This window comes from Podarcis filfolensis (genome assembly GCF_964270895.1).
Source record: "Podarcis filfolensis genome assembly, chromosome: 3".
NCBI classification, from domain to species: domain Eukaryota; kingdom Metazoa; phylum Chordata; class Lepidosauria; order Squamata; family Lacertidae; genus Podarcis; species Podarcis filfolensis.
The window spans coordinates 108,247,558-108,269,890 of NC_139606.1; the positions used below are offsets into that span (position 1 = coordinate 108,247,558).

Below are 22,333 nucleotides of genomic sequence, written 5' to 3' on the forward strand. Positions count from 1 at the left end.
CTTAATATTTAGAAGCATTCTGTGTGAGCACTCGGGGGGGGGGGAGCATGTCTTTGAAGATAGTTGCCTCCCAGTTTTGGGAAACAGCACTCAGTTCATGACACATTCAAACTTTAGAAGCTAAACAAATTCACCTTCCAAACCAGTTAATTATGAACATAAATTATCAGGGGGGCAGCCCATCAATATCTCTGAGGGCAAAGAAAACACAGCAAAAAAATTGATTCTGTTGTTTGTATATTCCCTCCCCCCTGCCATTGTTGCATGATTTTAGTTGTTAGCTGCTGCAAACATCAGCTGTATTTGATGAAAAGGCAATAGCAGCCTGGGCAGGATTCAGCTAACTAGTCTAGTAGCAGAAACCTGGGCAAGCACTTCCACTAGCGGAACAGTGCTTACCCCCCTCCCCCTGGAACTGGCTTGGGGGGGTTGGGAGAACCCCCAAAACTGTCCATGGGTGAGGGGAGGGGAATGATTTGATCTGGCAAGCTTAAAAGCTTGTGCTGATGGAATGATTGCCCTAGCACCACGTTGAATTCTTCCCTATGAATTCTGCTAAAGCAGAAGGGTTTGAGGGAGTCATGAACACACCAAACATCTATAATTGCTTAAGTGCTCTGTGTCATTTGGCTGTGTTTTATATGAATATGCCGGGCTGGGAGGAGCTGTCAGAGTGAGCACGTATGTCATGACCCTGACCATGGGCAGTGGACAAAATTCTGACACAGAGAAGGAGGAGGAAGAACCAGCTGGGAGAGGAAGGGCACAGAGGTGCTGAACCCAGATCACTACATCAAGCCTGAGACTATTGCCCAGAAGCCAACTGAGTCAAGAGTTCCATGCACTAGAATGGAGGACCTTCTACTGTATTCTTGCAGCGGCCAACCAAATGTCTATGGGAAGTCTGCAACCAGGACAGCATCCATTTCAAGACCCCTAAGGAATTGGATGCCTATAAAAGCAAGGACTTCACACTTCCCAGAGCCTATTCATTTTGATAGGAAGTGATTGAAAGGCATTAGCAAGCTAGGCTTCGGGACAAAGAAGACTACCCCTTTAAGACTCTCCACCATCCAGGAAGGGGCAGAGCTTCAGATGTGCATATGATAACCAGGAGCTGGGTCAGCTGGCTCAACTTGCCCCCTCCACACATTTATTCACTGAACAATTGCATAGGGCTTGTGGCTATGAATGGAATGGGAGACACTGCCATTGACCTCCTCTGTTCTTACACAGAAGAAATAAGATGACACGGGTAAGACATATAGAGGTTGACATCTCACTAGCAAAGGAGATACAGCAGTAATTGGAATTCTGCCTCTGCAAGAGATTGCTATTGCTACATGGTGAGTTCATCAGCCTATGGCAAGGTTGCTGGAATTAACTTGTGTGCATGTTGATATGGACAACAGGCATAATGGCTGCTTGTTTATCTAACCCAGTGTGCATTTGCTGACACTTAACAAGTTTGCTCTCTCTTTTGGCAGGGAAGTTTTGAGTCCTAGTAACCTGGAAAAGCCTTCTCTATCGACCTTGAAAGAGGAAAATGAAGGCACATAGACCGCGGTAAAAAATAATATGGAGTGACTTATATAAAACAATAGGAACTAATCTAATGGAAAATTGAAATCATTCAGCTTTGCCCCATGGAAGGAGGAGGGAGGCTCCACTGGTAAATCATTTGGGCTTCCGAGAAAACCCTCTTATGTGACACAAGAGGGAAGCCAAATGCTATCCGTTCTTTCATTATCAATGGCTAACATAGTAAGGGACAGCTGAGCAAAGCAGAATAAGCTTGCAAGGATCTGTTGCCAGAAGAATGCCTACAAACATTCAGCCACTCTCACCTGTGTACAACACATTTCAAATCAAATCTCTCCCCTTCTCTTTACGCCCCCCCAAGTCTATGACAATAGTGTCTCAAACCGAATGTATATGAAATGTGAAAACGACTCTGTGAATTGAAAGTGGAGACACTATATGTACTTCTTGTCTATTTGTTTTGTAACACAATTGTTTTTAATAAAAATTGTTTTTTTAAAAACGACAATGATAATGGTTGAAAACACTCAAAAGTGAGAGATTTTTTTAAAAAAATCTAGTATGCATATGTATCTATGTTTGGTATTCATGAATTTGCACTACCAGAGAGCTTAAAATAATGCAGAAAAATAAAAAAGGATTGCTTTCAGATGAAATTCTAAACTATGGTTTAGCCTAAAAAAAAGCCTTATGCACTCTCTGTTCCCTTTCCTCCTCCAGTGGAGCAGCGTGGAGGAAAATAGAAGCCTTTGCTTTTATATTTGATGAACCACAGTTTGCCATTATGTCTGAAAACTGGACAAACTGTGGTTGGACTTAACCGTGGTGCACTGGAAAGAAGTCAACCCAAGTATGGTTCATGAAACCGGTTTGTTTCAATAAAACATAGGGCACAAGGAGAAGGGGACGACAGAGGGCAAGATGGTTGGACAGTGTTCTTGAAGCTACCAGCATAAGTCTGACCAAACTGCGGGAGGCAGTGGAAGACAGGGGTGCCTGGCATGCTTTGGTCCATGGGGTCATGAAGAGTCGGACACGACTAAACGACTAAACAACAAACAACAAGAATAATTACCATTTAAGAGTTATGTGAAATGCTAAAACGCAACTAACTGAAAACAAGAACTTCCAATCTCTTTCTCGTAGCTCCATCAGAGGAGGGGATGCTTGAGAAGATAATGCTAAACTACAGTATAGAAAGAGACCATTTTCAACGAAAATAACAGTGCAAGAAATGGATGCCGTAAGTGGAAAGCCTTTCCCATTATCTTCATGGTTATTTCCTCACTGTTGAAAAGTGATCTCACACATTTGTGGTATTGGCACATGTCCCCACTCTTCTGCACTATCATCCATACTTTCTCTCCATTTGAATCACACTTTCTTATGGCTTTTTCTTCCTTTCTCTAGCCTCCCATGCTTAACTCTATCTTCCCTCTCCACCCCCACCCAACCAGTCCTCCAGGCCATTTCCCCTTTCAGATACTCCAGCTGCTCCTTCTCATCATCTTCCCCAACGCAATCCCATTATAGCTTTAAGACAACCTATGGCCCCTTCTTCCTTTTATCACATTTCTTCAGTCTCTCAGTCTTTGAGGTGCTTGGAAATATGAAACGGGAGAAGGCATTGCACAGGGGAGCACTGAAGTCTGGGGTAAAGCACAGTAACATAAGAAGCAGTCTCATATTGAATCTGCCCATTGGCCCAGTTAGCTGGGTATTGTCTACAAAGATTGGCAGCTGTTCGCCAAGGTTTCAAGTGGCAAATTCTCCAAGTCCTACCTGGAGATGCCAGGGATTAAATTCAGGACCTTTTGAATACTAAGCAGATCTTCTGCTACTGAGTTAAGGCCTGCTCTGTAAGTTTTCCTGTTCATTGCTCTCAGAACCAGACATCCCTTCATTTCTCACATATCCAGGGGAGCATTTAAAGGGCCCCTTACTCGTTTATTTTTCTCCTAACTACTATGACCATAGGGATGCGGGTGGCACTGTGGGTTAAACCACAGAGCCTAGGACTTGCCGATCAGAAGGTAGGCAGTTCGAATCCCTGCAACAGGATGAGCTCCCGTTGCTCAGTCCCTGCTGCTGCCAACATAGCAGTTTGAAAGCGTGTCAAAGTGCAAGTAGATAAATAGGTACCACTCCAGCAGGAAGGTAAACGGCATTTCCATGCACAGCTCTGGTTTGCCAGAAGCAGCTTAGTCATGCTGGCCACATGACCTGGAAGCTGTACGCCAGCTCCCTCGGCCAATAAAGCGAGATGAGCGCCACAACCCCAGAGTCAGTCACAACTGGACCTAATGGTCAGGGGTCCCTTTACCTTTTTACTATGACCGTAGTCATTTTTGACCTTTGCTTCCAGAACTGCTAATCTTTGCCGCCTTATTAGTGTTGTGTTGGTCTCTAGACATGCAAATAGTTCTGAGAGGAGAGTCAGGGTTGGTGTAGCGGCTGCTGATGCCAGAAAGGCAACTGATGGAGATCTAAAGCAGGGGAAAGCAGAAAAAACTTCCACGCAAAGCTTGTGGGGCATTTAGGCTGCATACACACCATACATTCAAAGCGCAAGTCTTCCCCCAAAGAATCCTGGGAACTGTCGTTTATCCCTTACAGAACTACAATTTCCAGCACCCTTAACAAAGTACAGTTGCCAAGAAAGGAACTTCGGGAGAAGTCATGTATTTTAAATCTTCTTTAAATGTACAGTGTGTAGGCAGGCTTAGAGTACTATATCCCAAGTGAGAGAAGGAGGTTATTCCAAACACAGTTGGTTATTTCACTTCCCTCTTAGCTTTCAGGCAGCAAATGTCCTGCCTTGCCCTGGCAAAACAATATGAGACCAGAAAGAGCACAGGCAAGCCCTGATCAGGTGTTAAAGACCCCATGTGCTTCGAATCATGCAAGAGGCGAATTTCTGCATTGTAGTTCATGTCATCGCGTGCCTGTATTGGAGAAGGCTCACACCAGGGAGCCCGCTCTAAACTTCCTGCACAATATCAAACCATACAGATTGCCAAATAATGGAGAAAAACCTAAAGAAATACATTATGTTCCCCACTGACTTACCCCCCCCTCCTCCCCACAATGTATGGAAGTTGGTAGGATCAGTGAGGGGCCTTTTATTACCTAAATGGAACTACAGAATCCCAGAAATGTAGGGATGGGGGTGGGGATTAATTTGGGTGCACATTTAAAGGAAAATCTACCTACGTCACACTTTTCAGAACAATATGCAAAGTGGAACAAAATTATCCTTCAAAATTCACACTGTTCCTATTTTGTGATGAAATCCCCGCCCCCCCAAAAAAGAATGTGTACCGAAAAGCATATATAATTAGAGGAAAGTGTGCATAAAAATGAATGTGTTTAGTGAACATGGCATACCCAAAAAATGCATTGTATATTAGGGGGAACGGCTTGCAGATTTGTGCACCTTGGTCACAAAATTGCAAACAAAAACGTGTTTCATCGGGAGAAATTCACACTGAAATGGTGGCGGGTTTTCAGGTAAGGTAAAGGTAAAGGGACCCCTGACCATTATGTCCAGTCGTGGCCGACTCTGGGGTTGCGGCGCTCATCTCGCTTTATTGACCGAGGGAGCCGGCTTACAGCTTCCAGGTCATGTGGCCAGCATGGCTAAGCCGCTTCTGGCGAACCAGAGCAGTGCACGGAAACGCCGTTTACCACCCGCTGGAAGGGTACCTATTTATCTACTTGCACTTTGACGTGCTTTCGAACTGCTAGGTTGGCAGGAGCTGGGACCGAGCAACGCCCCTTAATTAAAATAAACAAGCAAACCGCAAATTGCTGCAGAAATGCGAATGGCTGAATTTAAGATGGGGAAAATGAGAAACTGAGGGAACCAAATTTGAAAATTTATAAAAGGAAAAGCACACACCAATAAATAAATAATTTTTTTAGAAAGGGCCAATACTGGACATAGACACACAAAGCATTTTTTTTAAAAAAATAAAATCAAGACTCCTTGTGCTCCACTCTGCTTCCCTTTACTTCCCACTCAGGGAGCTGATGCATCATGTGGAGCTGTGGCCAGGAGCGGAGGAAGGGGGGTGCGGTGGGGGCGGGCCACCCCTGGTGTCACCACTGAGGGGGGTGGCAAAGTGCTGAGCGGCACTCAATGTGGGGCCTGCAGTGCACCCGAGCCACGTGTCTCTCCTGGGAGTAAAGCAGTGGCTTGGGTGCCCGCAGGCTCTGCGCTGCCCCAAACGGTCCGCCCACCCCCTCCTCCACAGCTGTGGGGCGGCTGAATGGGAGGAGGCAGGCAGACTCCTTGGAGATGGCTGGCTGGGGCGTTGGTGGCCAAAACCTCTCCTCCTCCTCTTCACCTGCTCTCCAGCAGTGAGAGCCAGTGTGGTGTAGTCGTTAAGAGCGGTAGACTTGTAATCTGGTGAACCGGGTTCGCGTCTCCGCTTCTCCACATGAAGCTGCTGGGTGACCTTGGGCTAGTCAAACTTCTTTGAAGTCTCTCAGCCCCACTCACCTCACAGAGTGTTTGTTGTGGGGGAGGAAGGGAAAGGAGAATGTTAGCCGCTTTGAGACTCCTTCAGATAGTGATAAAGCAGGATATGAAATCCAAACTCTTCTTCCAGCAGCCGCCATGAGCTGCCCATGGAAGCAGGCCAGAAGTGGTGGCCACAGAGAGGCAACGGGATGCTCTCTCACGACCGCCACTGCCACATCCTCCTCCCTGAGCTCGGTGGTGGCAGCACTGGTGAAAGTCGGGATATTCTGGGATCAAATCAGAAGGTGGGGTGGCTTTCGGAATTCCGGGACTGTTCACGGAAAATTGGGACACTCGAAGAGTATGTATGCATCCACATGCACACATAAAACATCTCCACCCCAATAGTTCTGCCCAGACACTGAGGTCCAGCGCTGACAGCCTTCTGGCGGTTCCCTCACTGAGAGAAGCAAAGTGACAGGGAACCAGGCAGAGGGCCTTCTTGGCAGTGGCCCCGCCCTGTGGAACGCCCTCCCATCAGATGTCAAAGAGATAAACAACTACCTGACGTTTAGAAGACATCTGAAGGCAGCCCTGTTCAGGGAAGTTTTTAATGTGTGACATTTTAATGTACAGTGGTACCTCTGGTTACGTACTTAATTCATTCCAGAGGTCCGTTCTTAACCTGAAACTGTTCTTAACCTGAGGTACCACTTTAGCTAATGGGCCTCCTGCTGCTGCCGTGCCGCTGCCGTGTGATTTCTGTTCTCACCCTGAAGCAAAGTTCTTAACCCTAGGTACTATTTCTGGGTTAGCGGAGTCTGTAACCTGAAGCCTATGTAACTTGAAGCGAATGTAACCTGAGGTACCACTGTATTTTTAATCTTTGTTGGAAGCTGCCCAGAGTGTCTGGGGAAAGCCAACCAGATGGGGTGCAAAAAAATTATTATTATTATTATTATTATTATTATTATTATTATTACTATTATTATACGAGAGGCCTTTTTCAGACAAAGGAAAGGAGAATGAGAATAAAAATCTGAAGGGGAAATGAAAAGAAATACAAAACACGCAGTAAGACAGAAGAAAGAAATACTGCCCCTGCAAAGGTCATAACTTCAAATGCCATCTGAAATAGCAGGCACTGCGTCCCCCAAATCTGTCTCAACGAGGCCAGTCAGGGGAGACGACTGCTACAAGTGTTTACACTTCCACTCCCTAGTTTAAAATGTCAATATGCTTGTTTTAGTGCTTTTGTTAGAAGCCTCAAGGTTAGAAACCCTGTGGGAAAGATTTTGCACGGAAGGCTTATTATTACAGAATTTGGAACGTGGCGGAAACAAAAAGAACTAGGCTGGATATTTCAGCGGAGTTGATCTGCAGCGAGATTCCCGCCCCCCCTTCTCTTCCCTGAGACTGCACCAGGAAGGATATTTTGTGACATAATGGTGCCCTCTAGTGCTTTTACGAAGCATGGTATCTGTAAAGTCAGGTATAGCGTTTGGAAATGAAAAAGAAACACGGGGATAACTTTTTCAGCTGAACCAAATTGTGTAGAGGTGAGCAAACAACCTCCAAGTTTTGGAGAGATTTTTCTGCAGTTGGAATCCAGGTCAGCTCTCAGAAGGGGATTGGCAAAAGAAGAAAGTATTGCTAGACCAGGGTGGGGGATAAATTTGATTCAGTTTCCATTTATAGGTGAAACAAGCAGCCATCTTTTAATGTTAGCACTTTTCCATTTATATATGTGTGTGTGTGTGTGTGTGTGTGTGTGTGTGTGTACGCACACACACACACACACACGCACACAGAGTGGTACCTCGGGTTAAGTACTTAATTCGTTCCGGAGGTCCGTTCTTAACCTGAAACTGCTCTTAACCCTGAAACTGAAGCACCACTTTAGCTAATGGGGTCTCCTGCTGCTGCTGCACTGCCGGAGCATGATTTCTGTTCTCATCATGAAGCAAAGTTCTTAACCCGAGGTAATATTTCTGGGTTAGCGGAGTCTGTAACCTGAAGCGTATGTAACCTGAAGCATATGTAACCCGAAGTACCACTGTGTGTGTGTGTGTGTGTGTGTGTGTGTGTGTGTGTGTGTGTGTAGCAATACAAGCCAAGTAATGGGGGGGGTGCATATACTGGGGTAAATTGTTCCTATAAATCCACATCTTAATGAAAATAAAACAGTCAAAAAGATATTATGTTAGGGAAAACTGCTTACAAGAATTTGTATATTAATCAAATCTGTAAAAAAAATGTGTTTATTAGGAAAAATTCATATGAAAACAGTGATGAATTTTCTTTATTATTTTAATCACAAATTGCTTCCTCATAGCAGCAAAGAGTTCACACAGCATTGAGCTTCCAGTCTGGAAACTTTTTTTGCAATGCCTACAGTTGAACTTAACCAGGCATAGGCAAACTCGCCCTCCAGATGTTTTGGGACTACAACACCCATCATCCCCAGCTAACAGGACCAGTGGTCAGGGATGATGGGAACTGTAGTCCCAAAACACCTGGAGGGCCGAGTTTGCCAGTGCCTGATATTAACTGATTATAAAGCCTCTGTTTGTGCATGTACTTTTCATTCAAGCAGATCCCCAATGGCAGCACTGCCTATACAGATCATGCAGCCACACAACTTCCTGTGATCAAATGATGACTGCAGGAAGTAGGCTGTGCAAAGAAACTTTTGAAAGAAGTCAGTGGGCATAAGGCATATGGGCTGGATTTATTTTTTATACAGACTAGCCTACTGAAAGTAGGCAACTTGGCCATGTTGTACTTTGTAAATGGAACCAATTGCACCACGTCTCAAGTCTGATTCCAAAAATGTAGCAGAGCCAAAGATGTTTGCTGATGGTGATGAATGTTAATACAGTCGGACCTTGGATCCTGAACACCTTGCGAGTCAAACATTTTGACGCCTGAATGCCACAAACCCAGAAGTGAGTGTTCTGGTTTGTGAACGTTCTTTGGAACCCAGATGTCTGATGTGGCTTCCGCAGCTTCCGATTGGCTGCAGGAGCTTCCTGCAGCCAATCGGAAGCTGCACCTTGGTTTCCGAACATTTTGGAAGTTGAAAGGACTTCTGGAATGGATTCCGTTAGACTTCCAAGGTACCACTGGTAAAGCTGAGTGAACCTTGGGGATGGAACTCCCCTTTGGTAATGGAAAGGATGCCAAACCATTTTAGCAAATCACACAATCCCCCTTGCCACCAAAATAAATCTGCAGGTACCTCTTGTGTGGGGTGTGTGTCTGTGTGCTGCTATTCTATCTACAAAGTTAGAACATAAGGCAACGGATGCTTAATTTCCTATGTATCCGATCTACCATACACCAACAAGGCACGATACAAAGTGCATCACAAGCCCACCGTATGAGTGGAGGTTTGCAAAAACTCTCCTTTTTATTTCCATGGAAATTTCTGCCACCTCACACAGCTACGAGAAATATCAGCAGAGATATCCTAGCAATGGCTTGTGTCCCTGGGGAGCTCAGAATCTTTGTTAACTATCAGCAAATGCTGGTAAAGGAAGAAAGACTGCAATCTGAAATATAGCTTGATGGCAGATAATACACTTGTATTGCAGTCTTTCAGGGAAACTTGTTGCCTTTTATCGATCTTCTTGCTGACGAATCCTTGATAAGCTTCTGAAGCACCTCCAGTTCCCAATCAAACCACTACTTCTGAATAATAGCTTGCTCCTTGCCATCAGCATGCACTTCCCAAGGAACTTTTCCCTACCAGGAATTCTGGGTCTTAGGTCTCCCAGGACCTAAAGGATGCCAACTGTCACCACCTTTCCTTGGGAAAGGGGGAGGGGGAGGAACGCCATACAGAGGACTGAGACACACTTTTAACCTGCTTGTGAACATTAGATTAGTGCATTTTCTCGGCCCTGTATACCGGAAGAAATGTCTCCACCCCCATCGTTCTGCCCGGACACTGAGGTCCAGCTCTGAGGGCCTTCTGGCATTTCCCTCACTGCGAGAAGTGAGGTTACTGGGAACCAGGCAGAGGGCCTTCTCGGTAGTGGCACCTGCCCTGTGGAACGGCCTCCCATCAGATGTCAAGGAAATAAACAACTACGTGACTTTTAGAAGACATCTGAAGGCAGCCCTATTTAGGGAAGTTTTTAATGTTTGATGTTTTATTGTGTTTGTAATATTCTGTTGGGAGCCGCCCAGAGTGGCTGGGAAAACCCAGCCACATGGGCAATGTATAAATAAAAAAAATATTATTATTATTATCATTTGAACAGGGGCACCCACATTTGTGAGCACCCTTTCTTATTAGGGTGAAACTGTTTCTTCTTGCCTATACAAAATGATAAGCTCCTCAAACTTCTCCCAGGATCTACCCTCTTAACTCCAGGGCCTGTAACCATTGAGATGTGGGTGTCTCCTCAACAGAGATTTTCTAGGATGCAACTAATTTGCTCCTTGTGCAAATGAACGGGCAACACACACACACACACCACACACCAATCAGAATATCCCCCCCCCAACTTGCAGCCTATTTGGGACTGCTCTCTGCCAGGAGGAATATGCTACGTTCACTGGGGAAAACTGATAAGACCCAGTTATTCAGTGACATTTTCACATTTGGGTCTCCCCAGAGGAGAGAACAGAGACAAATACTGGCTGCCGTTTGGCACAGTGATGTTTGTGCTACCTGCAGCAGCTAGAGCAGATCCATATAATATCAAGCTGTTCCCCCCTGCCAGAAATCAATCCCACAGCCTGGCTACAAAGCAGAATTTATAACCACACCTGATCCATTTTCCTCTGAACACTTATGCCTCTGGAATAATGCTCTGCAGCTCACAGGTTTGCAGGTGTTTTGCCACCGGAGTTGGCCCAGTAAATAAATACCGGTACAGCATATTTCCCTATGTTTCCTACAAATGTGCAAGGCGCATCAAAATGTAATGTTGTAGCCTGTCCTCCTAGCAGATTATTTCTATAAATAGCAATGTCACTTACTTTTGAGATCTAGGTTTCTTGCTCCTGCTGTGCTCTGTGTTGTGATTTTTGTGTCAATCTTCACTGTGTGGAGGTTATTGGTGTCCCGCGATATCATCACATTGTGCCACTGGTTGTCATTCAGGGGTTTATTGGAACTTCCCTTGATAAGATTTGCCCCATTTCCCAGATCAAACACGTAATGTAAATACCTGAAAAAAAGGGAGCAAAAGTAAATAAATAAACAGCCAAAGGATTTCATTCCCCCTGGAAGAAGTAAATGAATGAAACGGACAGCTCTTTATTCTCATGCCTCGCTTCGTTTAAACTTTTTGAAAATTCAGAAGGTCTTCAGCCAGCTGATGTCTTCCTAGTTGTAACTTGCAACAGCAGGAACATTTTTATAAGGCTGGTTTGGGAATGGTATAGCAACATCCCATACAAAACTCCCTATAAGTAAACATACACCGAAAATGTCAGATTGTCTATCTTGCTGCTCCAGAGAAGCAATGGATCCAAACTACAAGAAAGAAGATTCCACCTAAACATTAGGAAGAACTTCCTGACAGTAAGAGCTGTTTGACAGTGGAATTTGCTGCCAAGGAGTGTGGTGGAGTCTCCTTCTTTGGAGGTCTTTAAGCAGAGGCTTGACAACCATATGTCAGGAGTGCTCTGATGGTGTTTCCTGCTTGGCAGGGGGTTGGACTCGATGGCCCTTGTGGTCTCTTCCAACTCTATGATTCTATGATTCTATGATTGTAAGACAATGGAGGGTGGTGCCCATTGGGACTGGCAGGGCAGAAGGAACAGGGGCCAACAGTAGGTTGTGTCAGAGCCAATGATAGGCAGAGCCACCTCTTAATGGGTTGTAAGTAAAAAGGCAGGCAGGTAGGGCTGGATAAGTGTAGATAGATAAGTAAGGTAAATGGTAAAGGACCCCTGGATGGTTAAGTCCAGTCAAAGGTGACTATGGTGTTGCAGTGCTCATCTCACTTTCAGGCCGAGGGAGCCGGCATTTGTCCAGAGACAACTTTCTGGGTCATGTTGTCAGCATGACTAAACTGCTTCTGGCACAACGGGACACCATGACGGAAACCAGAGTGCACAGAAACACCATTTACCTTCCCACCTATTTATCGACTTGCACCACTGTGCTTTCGAACCGCTAGGTTGGCAGAAGCTCAGCCCGTTACGGGGATTTGAACCATTGACCTTCCAATCAGCAAGCCCACAGCACCACCAACATCCCTAGATAGATGAGCGCAGTTGGTGGAGTGCCCCATTTGCCCCAGTGGACCAACCCCCAATCCTCTAAGACCATATTGATGCTACCTCTCCATTTTATGGGATGTGTGTGGTGCTGTGGGTTAAACCACAGAGCCTAGGACTTTCCGATCAGAAGGCTGGTGGTTCGAATCTCCGCGATGGGGTGAGCTCCCATTGCTCAGTCCCTGCTCCTGCCAACCTAGCAGTTCGAAAGCACATCAAAGTGCAAGTAGATAAATAGGTACCACTCCGGTGGGAAGGTAAACGGTGTTTCTGTGTGTTGCTCTGGTTCGCCAGAAGCCACATGACCCGGAAGCTGTACACCGGCGTCCTCAGCCAATAAAGCAAGATGAGCGCCGCAACCCTGGAGTCGGCCACGACTGGACCTAATGGTCAGGGGTCCCTTTACCTTTACCTTTACCTCCATTTTATACTAGTTCATGGCTTCCTCCTGATTGTAGGGAATTGATTGCTGGAGTTCCAGCCCTCTTGAAGAAATAGCTGATTCAGGGTTCCTTGGGGAAGGAGAGTCGTAGTAACTTCTAAATGCTTAAATCTATAAACCTGAGTTTTTGAGGAGTGCAGCCATTCCTATTTCTATGGTTGTGATTTGTTTTAACAGGGTTTTTTAATAGTGATATTTAAATTATTGTAACAAGCCCTGAGGTCTGTTGCTGAAGGGCAGGTAATAAATTTTGTGATGGGGATGATGATGCATGGCAATATTGAACAAGAGCTCTTTTCTTCCTCACTGCCCACTGCACAGAAATTGCACCTCTTAAGACTTCTGAGACAATATCCTTCACAACTTTTCTAGGTTGTGAAGGATATTGTCTCAGAACTTTTCTAGGTTGTGAAGGGCCCATTTGCCACGGACTTTGGGCAGCTGACTTTAGGTCAGAAGGAATACATACAACCTTTTGAGCAATGTGTCCCCATCCACCAAACTTGGGCCTTGCTTTGAGCAAGAGATATTAAGATGAGAATGGGGAATATACAGGGGATCTGGTCTTAGCTAAATGTTGAGAGAGGGAAAATGTTGGGAGAGAGGTATGAAAAGCACTATAGCTCTCTTTCAAAATATATACAATCTGCCATGAAGAAGCCTGAGTTTGTAAAGTAGGCAAGGCATTAGTTGGGTGCTGACACCCATCTATCGTGGGTTTTTGCAAGTGTCAAGCACAACTCACTTGGCTTTTGTAACTTGAGATGTGTATTTTCATGACCACCTTCTTTCTGTGATTATAAGTTGTTTTTAACAACCCAGCCAGGCGTAGTATAAATAAATTATTATTATTAATTATTATTATTATTTGTAACCTTGGCCTAAGGGTGAAGCGTGTAATAATAATAATAATAATAATAATAATAATAATAATAGCTGTCTGATTTTAAGGGAAATAAGAGCAGTCAATTTGCTTGATCATGCCACAGGTCAGTCTAGTCTAACACCCTGCCCCCTGAATCTGGAAGCTCCATTCAGCTTTCATGGTTAATATAATCTGTATTGTTGTGTTGTGAGTTTTGTACGCACCCTTTCACTAACTCAACCACGATAAAGTCATTTCCATCTCCGCTGTTGTAGAGTATTAACCCATCCAACGACGTTGTTTTGAACTGGAAAAACAGGTGCATAGAGGTATAAGCTTGCAATGTGGCCAGGGCAACATAGCTGGCTTTTGTCTTAAAGGTGACCGGGTCTGCGATGATGTTCCTGAAGCCAAAGCGGGCATTGAGCTCACAGTAATCAATGTCCCCATTTTTACACAAGTCAATGTACGCCATGCCGTTAAAGGTGAGGCTTTGTAGGTGGCCAATGAAGTTGGAGGGGACTGAGGACAAGTAGCGGCGCTCTGTTATGATCCCCGTCTCTATGTTATGGAATTCAAGTCTTGTGTGATCTCCAGCCATTTGACCTTTGAATGAAAATGAATTTTAAGAAGTTAGTGTCAGAAACAGAAAAGTCAGCATTGAGTCGATGCTCAGTTCCCAGGGTCTCGGTCAAGGAGCATGAGCCAACCAAAATGTATAACACCAGGAGAGAGACAATAGCTTCCCATGGTTCACACCGAAAGGGGTTGAGCTTTGGTGAACATTCAGTCTGAGCATTCAAAAGCAAGACATTGGGTGGTATTCAATGAGATCACCCCTTCAGTGCAGAGGCATCTGCCTAAGTAATGGGGAATCCTTTTTCACTCCCTTCCCTGCATGCCCCAATCTGTTTTGGTGGTTACCCCAATGCTCTGGGGCAGATTTGTGCTCCTGGGGCAGAAGTCCTTGTGCTAATGGGACAACTTTGTTGGATAAAACCCACTGGGATGAACAATGTTTGGAGATACAGTGTTACGAAGTGTGGGTGCAGAAACTGACCCAAAAGGTCGGAGCAATGCACAGGGAGACTACCATGGTGACTCCAACACTGTGTGGAGTAGCTTCATTACCTGTACTGCAACATAACTGAGACCACCTTCAACACATGAGAATCCATAGATCAAATCTTTGGCCTCTCTGAAAGTGGCTTATGTAATATTGACTTTCTTGATAGTTGCTGATGTTATGTTTGCAGAGCAAACCCCCTCCTCAAAATTCTTGCTTGCAGACATTCCCACCTCCACCATTTCTTTGTCTGTTGATCAATATCTATCATCTATCTATCTATCTATCTATCTATCTATCTATCTATCTATGAGAGCCAGTGTGGTGTAGTGGATAAGAGCGGTAGACTCGTAATCTGGTGAACTGGGTTCGCGTCTCCACTCCTCCAAATGCTGCTGGGTGACCTTGGGCTAGTCACACTTCTCTGAAGTCTCTCAGCCCCACTCACCTCACAGAGAGTTTGTTGTGGGAGAGGAAGGGAAAGGAGAATGTTAGCCACTTTGAGACTCCTTTGGGTAGTGATAAAGCGGGATATCAAATCCAAACTCTTCTTCTTATCTATCTATCATCTATCTATCTATCTATCATCTGTATCATCTATCATCTATCATCTATCTATCATCTATCTATCTATCTATCTATCTATCTATCTATCTATATCTATCTATCTATCTATCATCTATCATCTTGCTGGTCGCCCCCCTTCCTCAGATCTTCCACCTTTAACCATAGCCCTCTTTAGGATCAGAGCAGTAAGCAGTGATCCTCAGAATTAGAGGGCATGGAAGCCACTGGCCTGTTAGATCAGTGCAGTTCAACCAGAAGCAGATGAAGACTCTTCTGATCATTGTGTCAGGTAGGCAAATGAGACAATCTGGGTCACAGCCAACATCGCCAAATCTGTACTGAATGGTGATATCTGATAAATAAGCAACCATTATTCATTATTACCTGTCATGGCTTGTTGATCATCCACCATTAACTTTAAACTTTTTCCTCTTCGAACTACACGTACTGTGTGCCATTCATTGTCATTGAGGTTATAGCCAGCAAAAAGGGTTTCTGGACCTTTGCCTGTAGGGTATGCCAAACAGTTATTATGGAATCTTTAAATTAGTCAACATGTGAACCTCACAGAGAGAAAGAAAGAGAGAGAGAGAGAGAGAGAAACAAAGAGAAAGAGAAGAGAAAGAGAGAAACTGGCTGGAGCAAACATTTTATAAAACATATTCCAAAGACAAGCTGGAAGAGTGTCAAAGGCTCTGCAGACTTCAAACAACAGACATGTCATCTTGCAACACTTGTGGGCTATATTTTCAAAATGGCAAAGTTGGCCAACTGGGTTTTCATAAATGGGCACAGTCAATACAGAGATGGTGGATACCAGTATCAAAAGTTAATATAAGCTGCAGCTTTTTAATATAGAAATGCTAAAAGAATGATAACCTGAATCTTAGGCTGCAGATGTGCGATAACTTCTTTCAGTGTGTTGAAAGTTGCCTCCTGGCTCATGTTGCATATGCTTTGTTGTGTTAATAAATGTGCTTAATACAACTGTATATGGCAGGAGTTTCAATAAAATGCATTCAGAATCTCTAAACTGAAAGGATCACGGAAGACTTTGGAACAACATAACTTGGACTTTCTTTTATAAGTCAAAGTGCTAGGGAGGACCTCTCAGAAGTCAAGAGACGCACAGGCTGCTTCCAGTTGTTGAAGCCCCTAGCCATAATAAAACCCACAGAAATAATATAAGGCACAAAAAAGAGTGAGTGGTATGTTTATATAATCAGTTGATCTGAAAGGGCACCTTCATCACAGTCTAATCTTGTGTCATCAGAATGAATATATTTTTATTAATATTTATGAACATTTAAAACTCTTCAGCGTGACAAAATCTATTCTCGGTTAACAGTTCCTTGCTGCCTTGAGATGTGGAACGGCACCTGGAAGCTAGGGACATAGCAAGTGTGATAGCATGAACAGCAAGCTGGGCTGTCCTCTCTGTCTTCTCCTTCTTGCGTACCATCAAGCAACAGCGGTGAATGTTAAGGAGTGGCCTTTGCTATCACTGAGTGGCAAGTGACATGGAGGGGGAGGGGCGGTAGGGTTGCTATTTTCTCCCCACCCTCTTAACACACGTCAGTGTGAAAACAGGCCTGAAGTCAAAGACCCTAGATCAGGAAGAAGCATTTATGGCGGGTTTGTTGAAGACCTGGCTACAGACAACACTGTGCTATCCAAACCATGTACCGTATCTGCAAATCAATCGCACTGAGTCACTACAACTGCAGAGAACAATTGACTGTTTAACAGCTGAGACAATCTGACTCCAGTGCATACCCTGGTGAGAATTCATGTCTGTCTGCCCTTAACTTCACTAGTGTTTGGAAAGAAATCCAATGAACAACTTCAAGAGTTACAAAAACACTTTCAAAAATTGATCCTGATGTACGTGCAATTAGTTGGAAACCCCAAATGTTGAGTGCAGCATCCTGTTTATCCATCGACCAAGTTGCATAGATCCTTCTCATTCAAAACAGCTGTCCAACAATATAGAACAATGTGAAAAAGGCAGGCTTCTGTTCACACAGCTGGAGAGGATGCAAAACAACAACAACACAAACATCTAGGGGCACATCTGCATATGCAGTGCTCATCCCAGACACACTGAAATGCCCAGAGGAGACTCGTGTGTGTGTGTGTGTGTGTGTGTGTGTGTGTGTGTGTGTTAATGCAGATAAGCACTTAGTTGCTTGTGACCTCAGTTGTACTGGGGCCATCATTTCTAAACAGACACAATGCTGAAAGACTCTAGGAATGATTGAGTTGAGAATTAATATAAAGCTTGCTAGCTTTCAGTGCCCCTATGGAATTGCAGTAACTATGTTGGCTTTGCATTTATAAGGGTGCTGTTGAATTCATGAAAATGTGAATCTTCTATCACTATCTTTGTTTTAGCATATTTCAGAAATAAGCTTCTTTATTCTAATTCAGTTTACGTTTTCTTTGTGCTTAAAGGGAGATATTGGCTGTGTGCCAGAGACCACAAAGAAGTCCTAGGCTCCTTCGGGAGGAAAAATAGGAGCTGACTTAAGACTCAACTTTCAACTTTAACATTTTTCATATATTCTGACCTTTAATGAATCAATCATCTTTTTTAAAGAAAAAAAACATGAACACGGAGATTATGTATATTGACCATGCAATGCATTATAAAAAAAAAACTTTATGTCAATGTGCATGCCCTCTCCAAGATGTATGAAATTTCCTTTTCACACTATTTGCACATGTTATGTATGTGAATGTGCATGCTTACAAGTGTTTGTGCACATTCATCCTACATCAGGGCTGGCCCAAGACATTTTGCTTCCTGAGATGGAGCAGAAAAGATTGCTTCTGCTCTCCCAAGGTGCATAGTACCCAAGGTATCTTGGTACCATCTCAGGAAGCAGAAATGTACTGAGACAGAAATTCTCATAACTAACATTTCACTGCCCTTTCATAATACTCAAATGCTTTTCACTCTGCCCAGTGGTAGAGCTGGCTCTTGCATATATTAACTGCAATATTTATTTTATTTTTAACCTTAGTGAAAATTTGTCTAGTAACACGCACTTTTTAGCCACTGCAAAAAACATCAAGCAGAGAAACGTGTTAAAATTATGGACTTAACCTTCTTGGATTCCTTAAAAGGATGCCTCTGCGGTAATGATTTGCTCATTTAATTTTACAGTAGTTGTCTGGTAATGTACACTTTTGTGACTAATGAGCAAGATAAAATAAGTATACAAGAACAAACCTATGCTCGCCCTGACAAAGAGGGAATTTCGCACCTGTTCGTTTTCATTTATTTGGATTTCTGATGTATTCATTGGCACAGAATTGCCAGGCCTTGTAGGAATATTGTATAATTTCTAAATGTCATCTGTGTTTATCTTTCTGATATTTATTTATTTATTTACAAATGGAACTCCTTTCAAATAACTTTGCCCCCCCCCCGACCTGTTTCTCCATTAGGGCCCTGGTTTTAAAGCTGGTTTTAAAACTTAATGAAACCTTTTTCATTAAGACTACAATAAATTGGACATTGAGAATACAATAAATTGGGCAGGGGTGTCCACATAGGCAAATGTCCCTGCTCTATTCCTGGGAGCAGAATCAGGATTGCAGCAGGGTCCACTTGGAGTGGGCTGTCTGCCTTAATCGTGCCTCTGAGTTCCCACCCTCCCAAGGCAGAAAGGTTTACTTCCTAAATACCGTATTTTTCGCCCTATAGGACGCACTTTTTCCCCTCCAAAAATGAAGGGGAAATGTGTGTGCGTCCTATGGGGCGAATGCAGGCTTTCGCTGAAGCCTGGAGAGCGAGAGGGGTTGGTGTGCACCGACCCATCTCGCGCTCCAGGCTTCAGGAGAGCCGCAGCGCCAGCCCCACAAGGTCGGGGGACAGCGGGGAGGCGGAACGCCGCCATCCCGCTGTCTCCCGATGTGGTTTGGAGGCTGACAGTGGGGAGACGTGTGCTTCTCCCCGCCGCCAGCCCCACAAGCTCCGGGGACAGTGGGGAGGCGCAGCGCGTCTTCCCGCTGTCCCCGGACCTGGTCTGCAGGCGGGCGGTGGGGAGAAGAGCGCTTCTCCCCGCTGCCTGCCCCGCAAGCTCCGGGGACAGCTGGGAAGCACAGTGCGTCTCCCCGCTGCCGGCCCCACAAGCGCCTGGGGGGGAAATAATTTTTTTTCTTTATTTCCCCCCCAAAAAACTTGGTGCGTCCTATGGGCCGGTGCGTCCTATGGGGCGAAAAATACGGTAGTTACAGGCAGCAGCAGCAGAACCAGCAGTGTGACAGTTCCTTCTGAGCACCACTAGAGCTTCCTGATATTATAAAAGAATGAATATTTGGCACATAAAGACATATTGCATCCAAAGTGACCGCGATATACTACAGTGTTGGTTCTGAAGCACTGTGCTGCAAACAGTAATTCCAGAACTAGCCCAAGATGTTTTGCTGCCTGAGGAAAAGGTCAAGATGGAGCCAGATCAGAACATCAGCTGTACAAGACTGGCAACGAGACAGCGTTCTCCCTGCTGCTCCTGGGGATAACAGGTTAATTAAAGCATCATAGGGCAGTTACAGTGGTACCTCGGGTTACATACGCTTCAGTTTACAGACTCCGCTAACCCAGAAATAGTACCTCAGGTTAAGAACTTTGCTTCAGGATGAGAACAGAAATCGTGCTCCGGCGGTGCGGCAGCAGCAGGAGGCCCCATTACCTAAAGTGGTGCTTCAGGTTAAGAGCAGTTTCAGGTTAAGAACGGACCTCCGGAATGAATTAAGTACTTAACCTGAGGTACCACTGTATTCCCATTCAGTAAAGTTCTGTACACACTACACTAAGGTAGTAAATGTGGTGCAATCCAAATGTTGATGGACTACACCTCCCACCATCCCAGACCACTAACCACGAGAGCAGGGGCTCATGCGAGTCACAATCACACACACACACACACACTCCTGAAGTTGCAAAAGCTGGCATGATACAAGCTCTTCTCATAACCAGTGAAGGCTTCAAAACCCTTCACAGTCACAGTGATTTCCTGGGTCACATCTTCTTGGTTTCATCCAAACCTTAACTATGCCACTGACAACTCGATGTTAGCCACTTATAAATGTGGTGGCATTTGGTGCTCTGTAGAAGAGCACAGGTTTTTGAAGCTGGAACTACTTGGAAAAATAATCTTTAGTTAAGTTGCAAGACAGGGAAAAGCACCTGGACGATTTGATAATGCTGAGGTAGAACTGTTCTCTAGACTGAATCTTTATAAATCGCTTCCTAATGTGCTATATCTACTGTAAGTTACAGTGTAGACTTTGAATCCTCCGATTCTATGTTCAGAGAAATCGTGCACCAAACATTCCTCTAACTTAGAATACAGTTATTTTATAGAAGCAAAGGTTCTAGATTCAGGAGGAAAGACATAAGCAACCCCTTCTTTTTATTGTGAAGGGATGAAGAAGAACTGTTCTCATGCAAGATTTCTGGATGTGTAGGTCAATTAATAGGCCAGGGATTCTGGAAGAGCTCAAAAATGCAGAAGGTGGGGCAGAAATGAGAGCAAGACTGGACCAGCCTTGATGAAAAGGTGGTGAAGATGGCTAAAACTGAGAAGACAGGATAATTTTCTATCCACTGTCTCTGGTATCAGTGTATCACTAATATATTTCAAGTATATGTAGCTTCCCACATTACAAATCTATACAAACAAATCCACATGTGCATGTGAAGACCTGAATACATTTTTTTTAAATGTGAGAATGTCCCTTTCCAATCTGCATTTTTTTTTGGGGGGGGGGAGTATCTCATAAAAAAATAATCTAGCTTCAGACATGTTTACAAAATAATACATTTGGCCATCCTCACATTGCAAAATATGCAGCGCAAAATATTTATGCACAAGCTGGCCCTGCATATATAAGCTCAGAATCATGGTTACCAACCATAATGTTTTGACTGTGTCAATTTATGTCATACCACCATCATTCCAACTTGGGCTGAAAAAAGCATATGAATATTATTAACACTGTTCATCCAGATTGATCAACACACTTAAAAGTTAAGAAGATAGGAACATGAAGGGAGGGAAAAAACTAGCAAAGCATTCTAAAAATTTCCTTTTAGTAACATTTCATCACTGTATATTAAGAACAAGCAGATTGGGGAAAATTATGTAAATTCAGAAAGGAAGAAATTTGGACTGTGAGTTTATGATGAGGTAAATAAACTCCCTTTAATTTGCAGGTGCCCTCATTCCAAGTGGCAGCTAACAGCATAGAAAATAAGCAACTGATCTTTTTCAGCTTCTGATTTGGAATGATTTTAAACCCTTTGTTTTGTGAGAGGGTGGGTTTCATTTTTGTTTTTGCAAATCAAAAAGCAAAGATAGGATTACAGCAATTTGCCTACCCAGAGTTATCAAGAGAAGACATTTAGAGCTTTGCAATCACTCGTTACTGCCCATAATTAAGAACAAACAAACAAACAAACTCTCGTTTCATTCTTAATGCAGCTTCTTGCACAAGCACACGGAATTTAGAAAAAGGATGCTGATTTTCCCAGGAGCCTGAATCTGCAACAGCCATATGGCTATTCCTAAGCCTGAGATGTTTTGTGTGTTTTTAACTCTTTACAACTTTAAACCATCTTTCGCACCTCTGATCTTTTGCTGAGAAATGCAATTGTCCCGCTGAGTTCAGTGGGAGTAGGTTTGGGGTGGTCAACACATAAACCTTCGTGTCTGAATCCATGGGGACTGAAAGAGAAGTGACCCATCCTGTTCTCACCATCAGCCTGTGGAGCTAATGGCAGCTAGGGCTGGACATCAAAGAAAGAGGAGAGAGCCCTGAAGCCCAGGTACCCACACCAGATGCCCATATAGACAGCTGGCAGAGGATGTGTTGGTGGCAAATAGGTCTGCATGGGCATGCCATGGCCTATACAGCCTGATGCCAGCCACCACAGCACCCTCTCATTCTTTCTTCTTCTTCTTCAACATGTCATAGTCCAAGGTGTCCAACTGGGTATGTATCATTCTCTACAACAAAACACTGCTTATTTCCAAGCAAATTTGTTTAGCGTCATCGGGGGGAGTCCAATACATTTTGGCACCTGAGGTGAACCACACAATGGGGCCTCCCACCCCCACCAGGGGAGAAGGGGTG

At 44.2% G+C, this 22,333-nt stretch overlaps 1 protein-coding gene across 46 annotated transcripts in view; it reads right to left on the reverse strand.

Annotated features, from left to right (window-relative positions):
* Window positions 1-22,333, reverse strand: part of NRXN1 (neurexin 1) — a 986,669-nt gene that overhangs the window by 481,932 nt on the left and 482,404 nt on the right. For all 46 annotated transcript variants that reach the window (XM_083604813.1, XM_083604810.1, XM_083604804.1 and 43 more), the window contains 3 exons: window positions 15,572-15,694; window positions 13,779-14,160; window positions 11,000-11,190 (listed from right to left, as the gene is read on the reverse strand). In XM_083604813.1, the coding sequence (XP_083460939.1) occupies window positions 11,000-11,190; window positions 13,779-14,160; window positions 15,572-15,694 (696 nt within the window). The remainder of the gene's footprint in view (window positions 1-10,999; window positions 11,191-13,778; window positions 14,161-15,571; window positions 15,695-22,333) is intronic.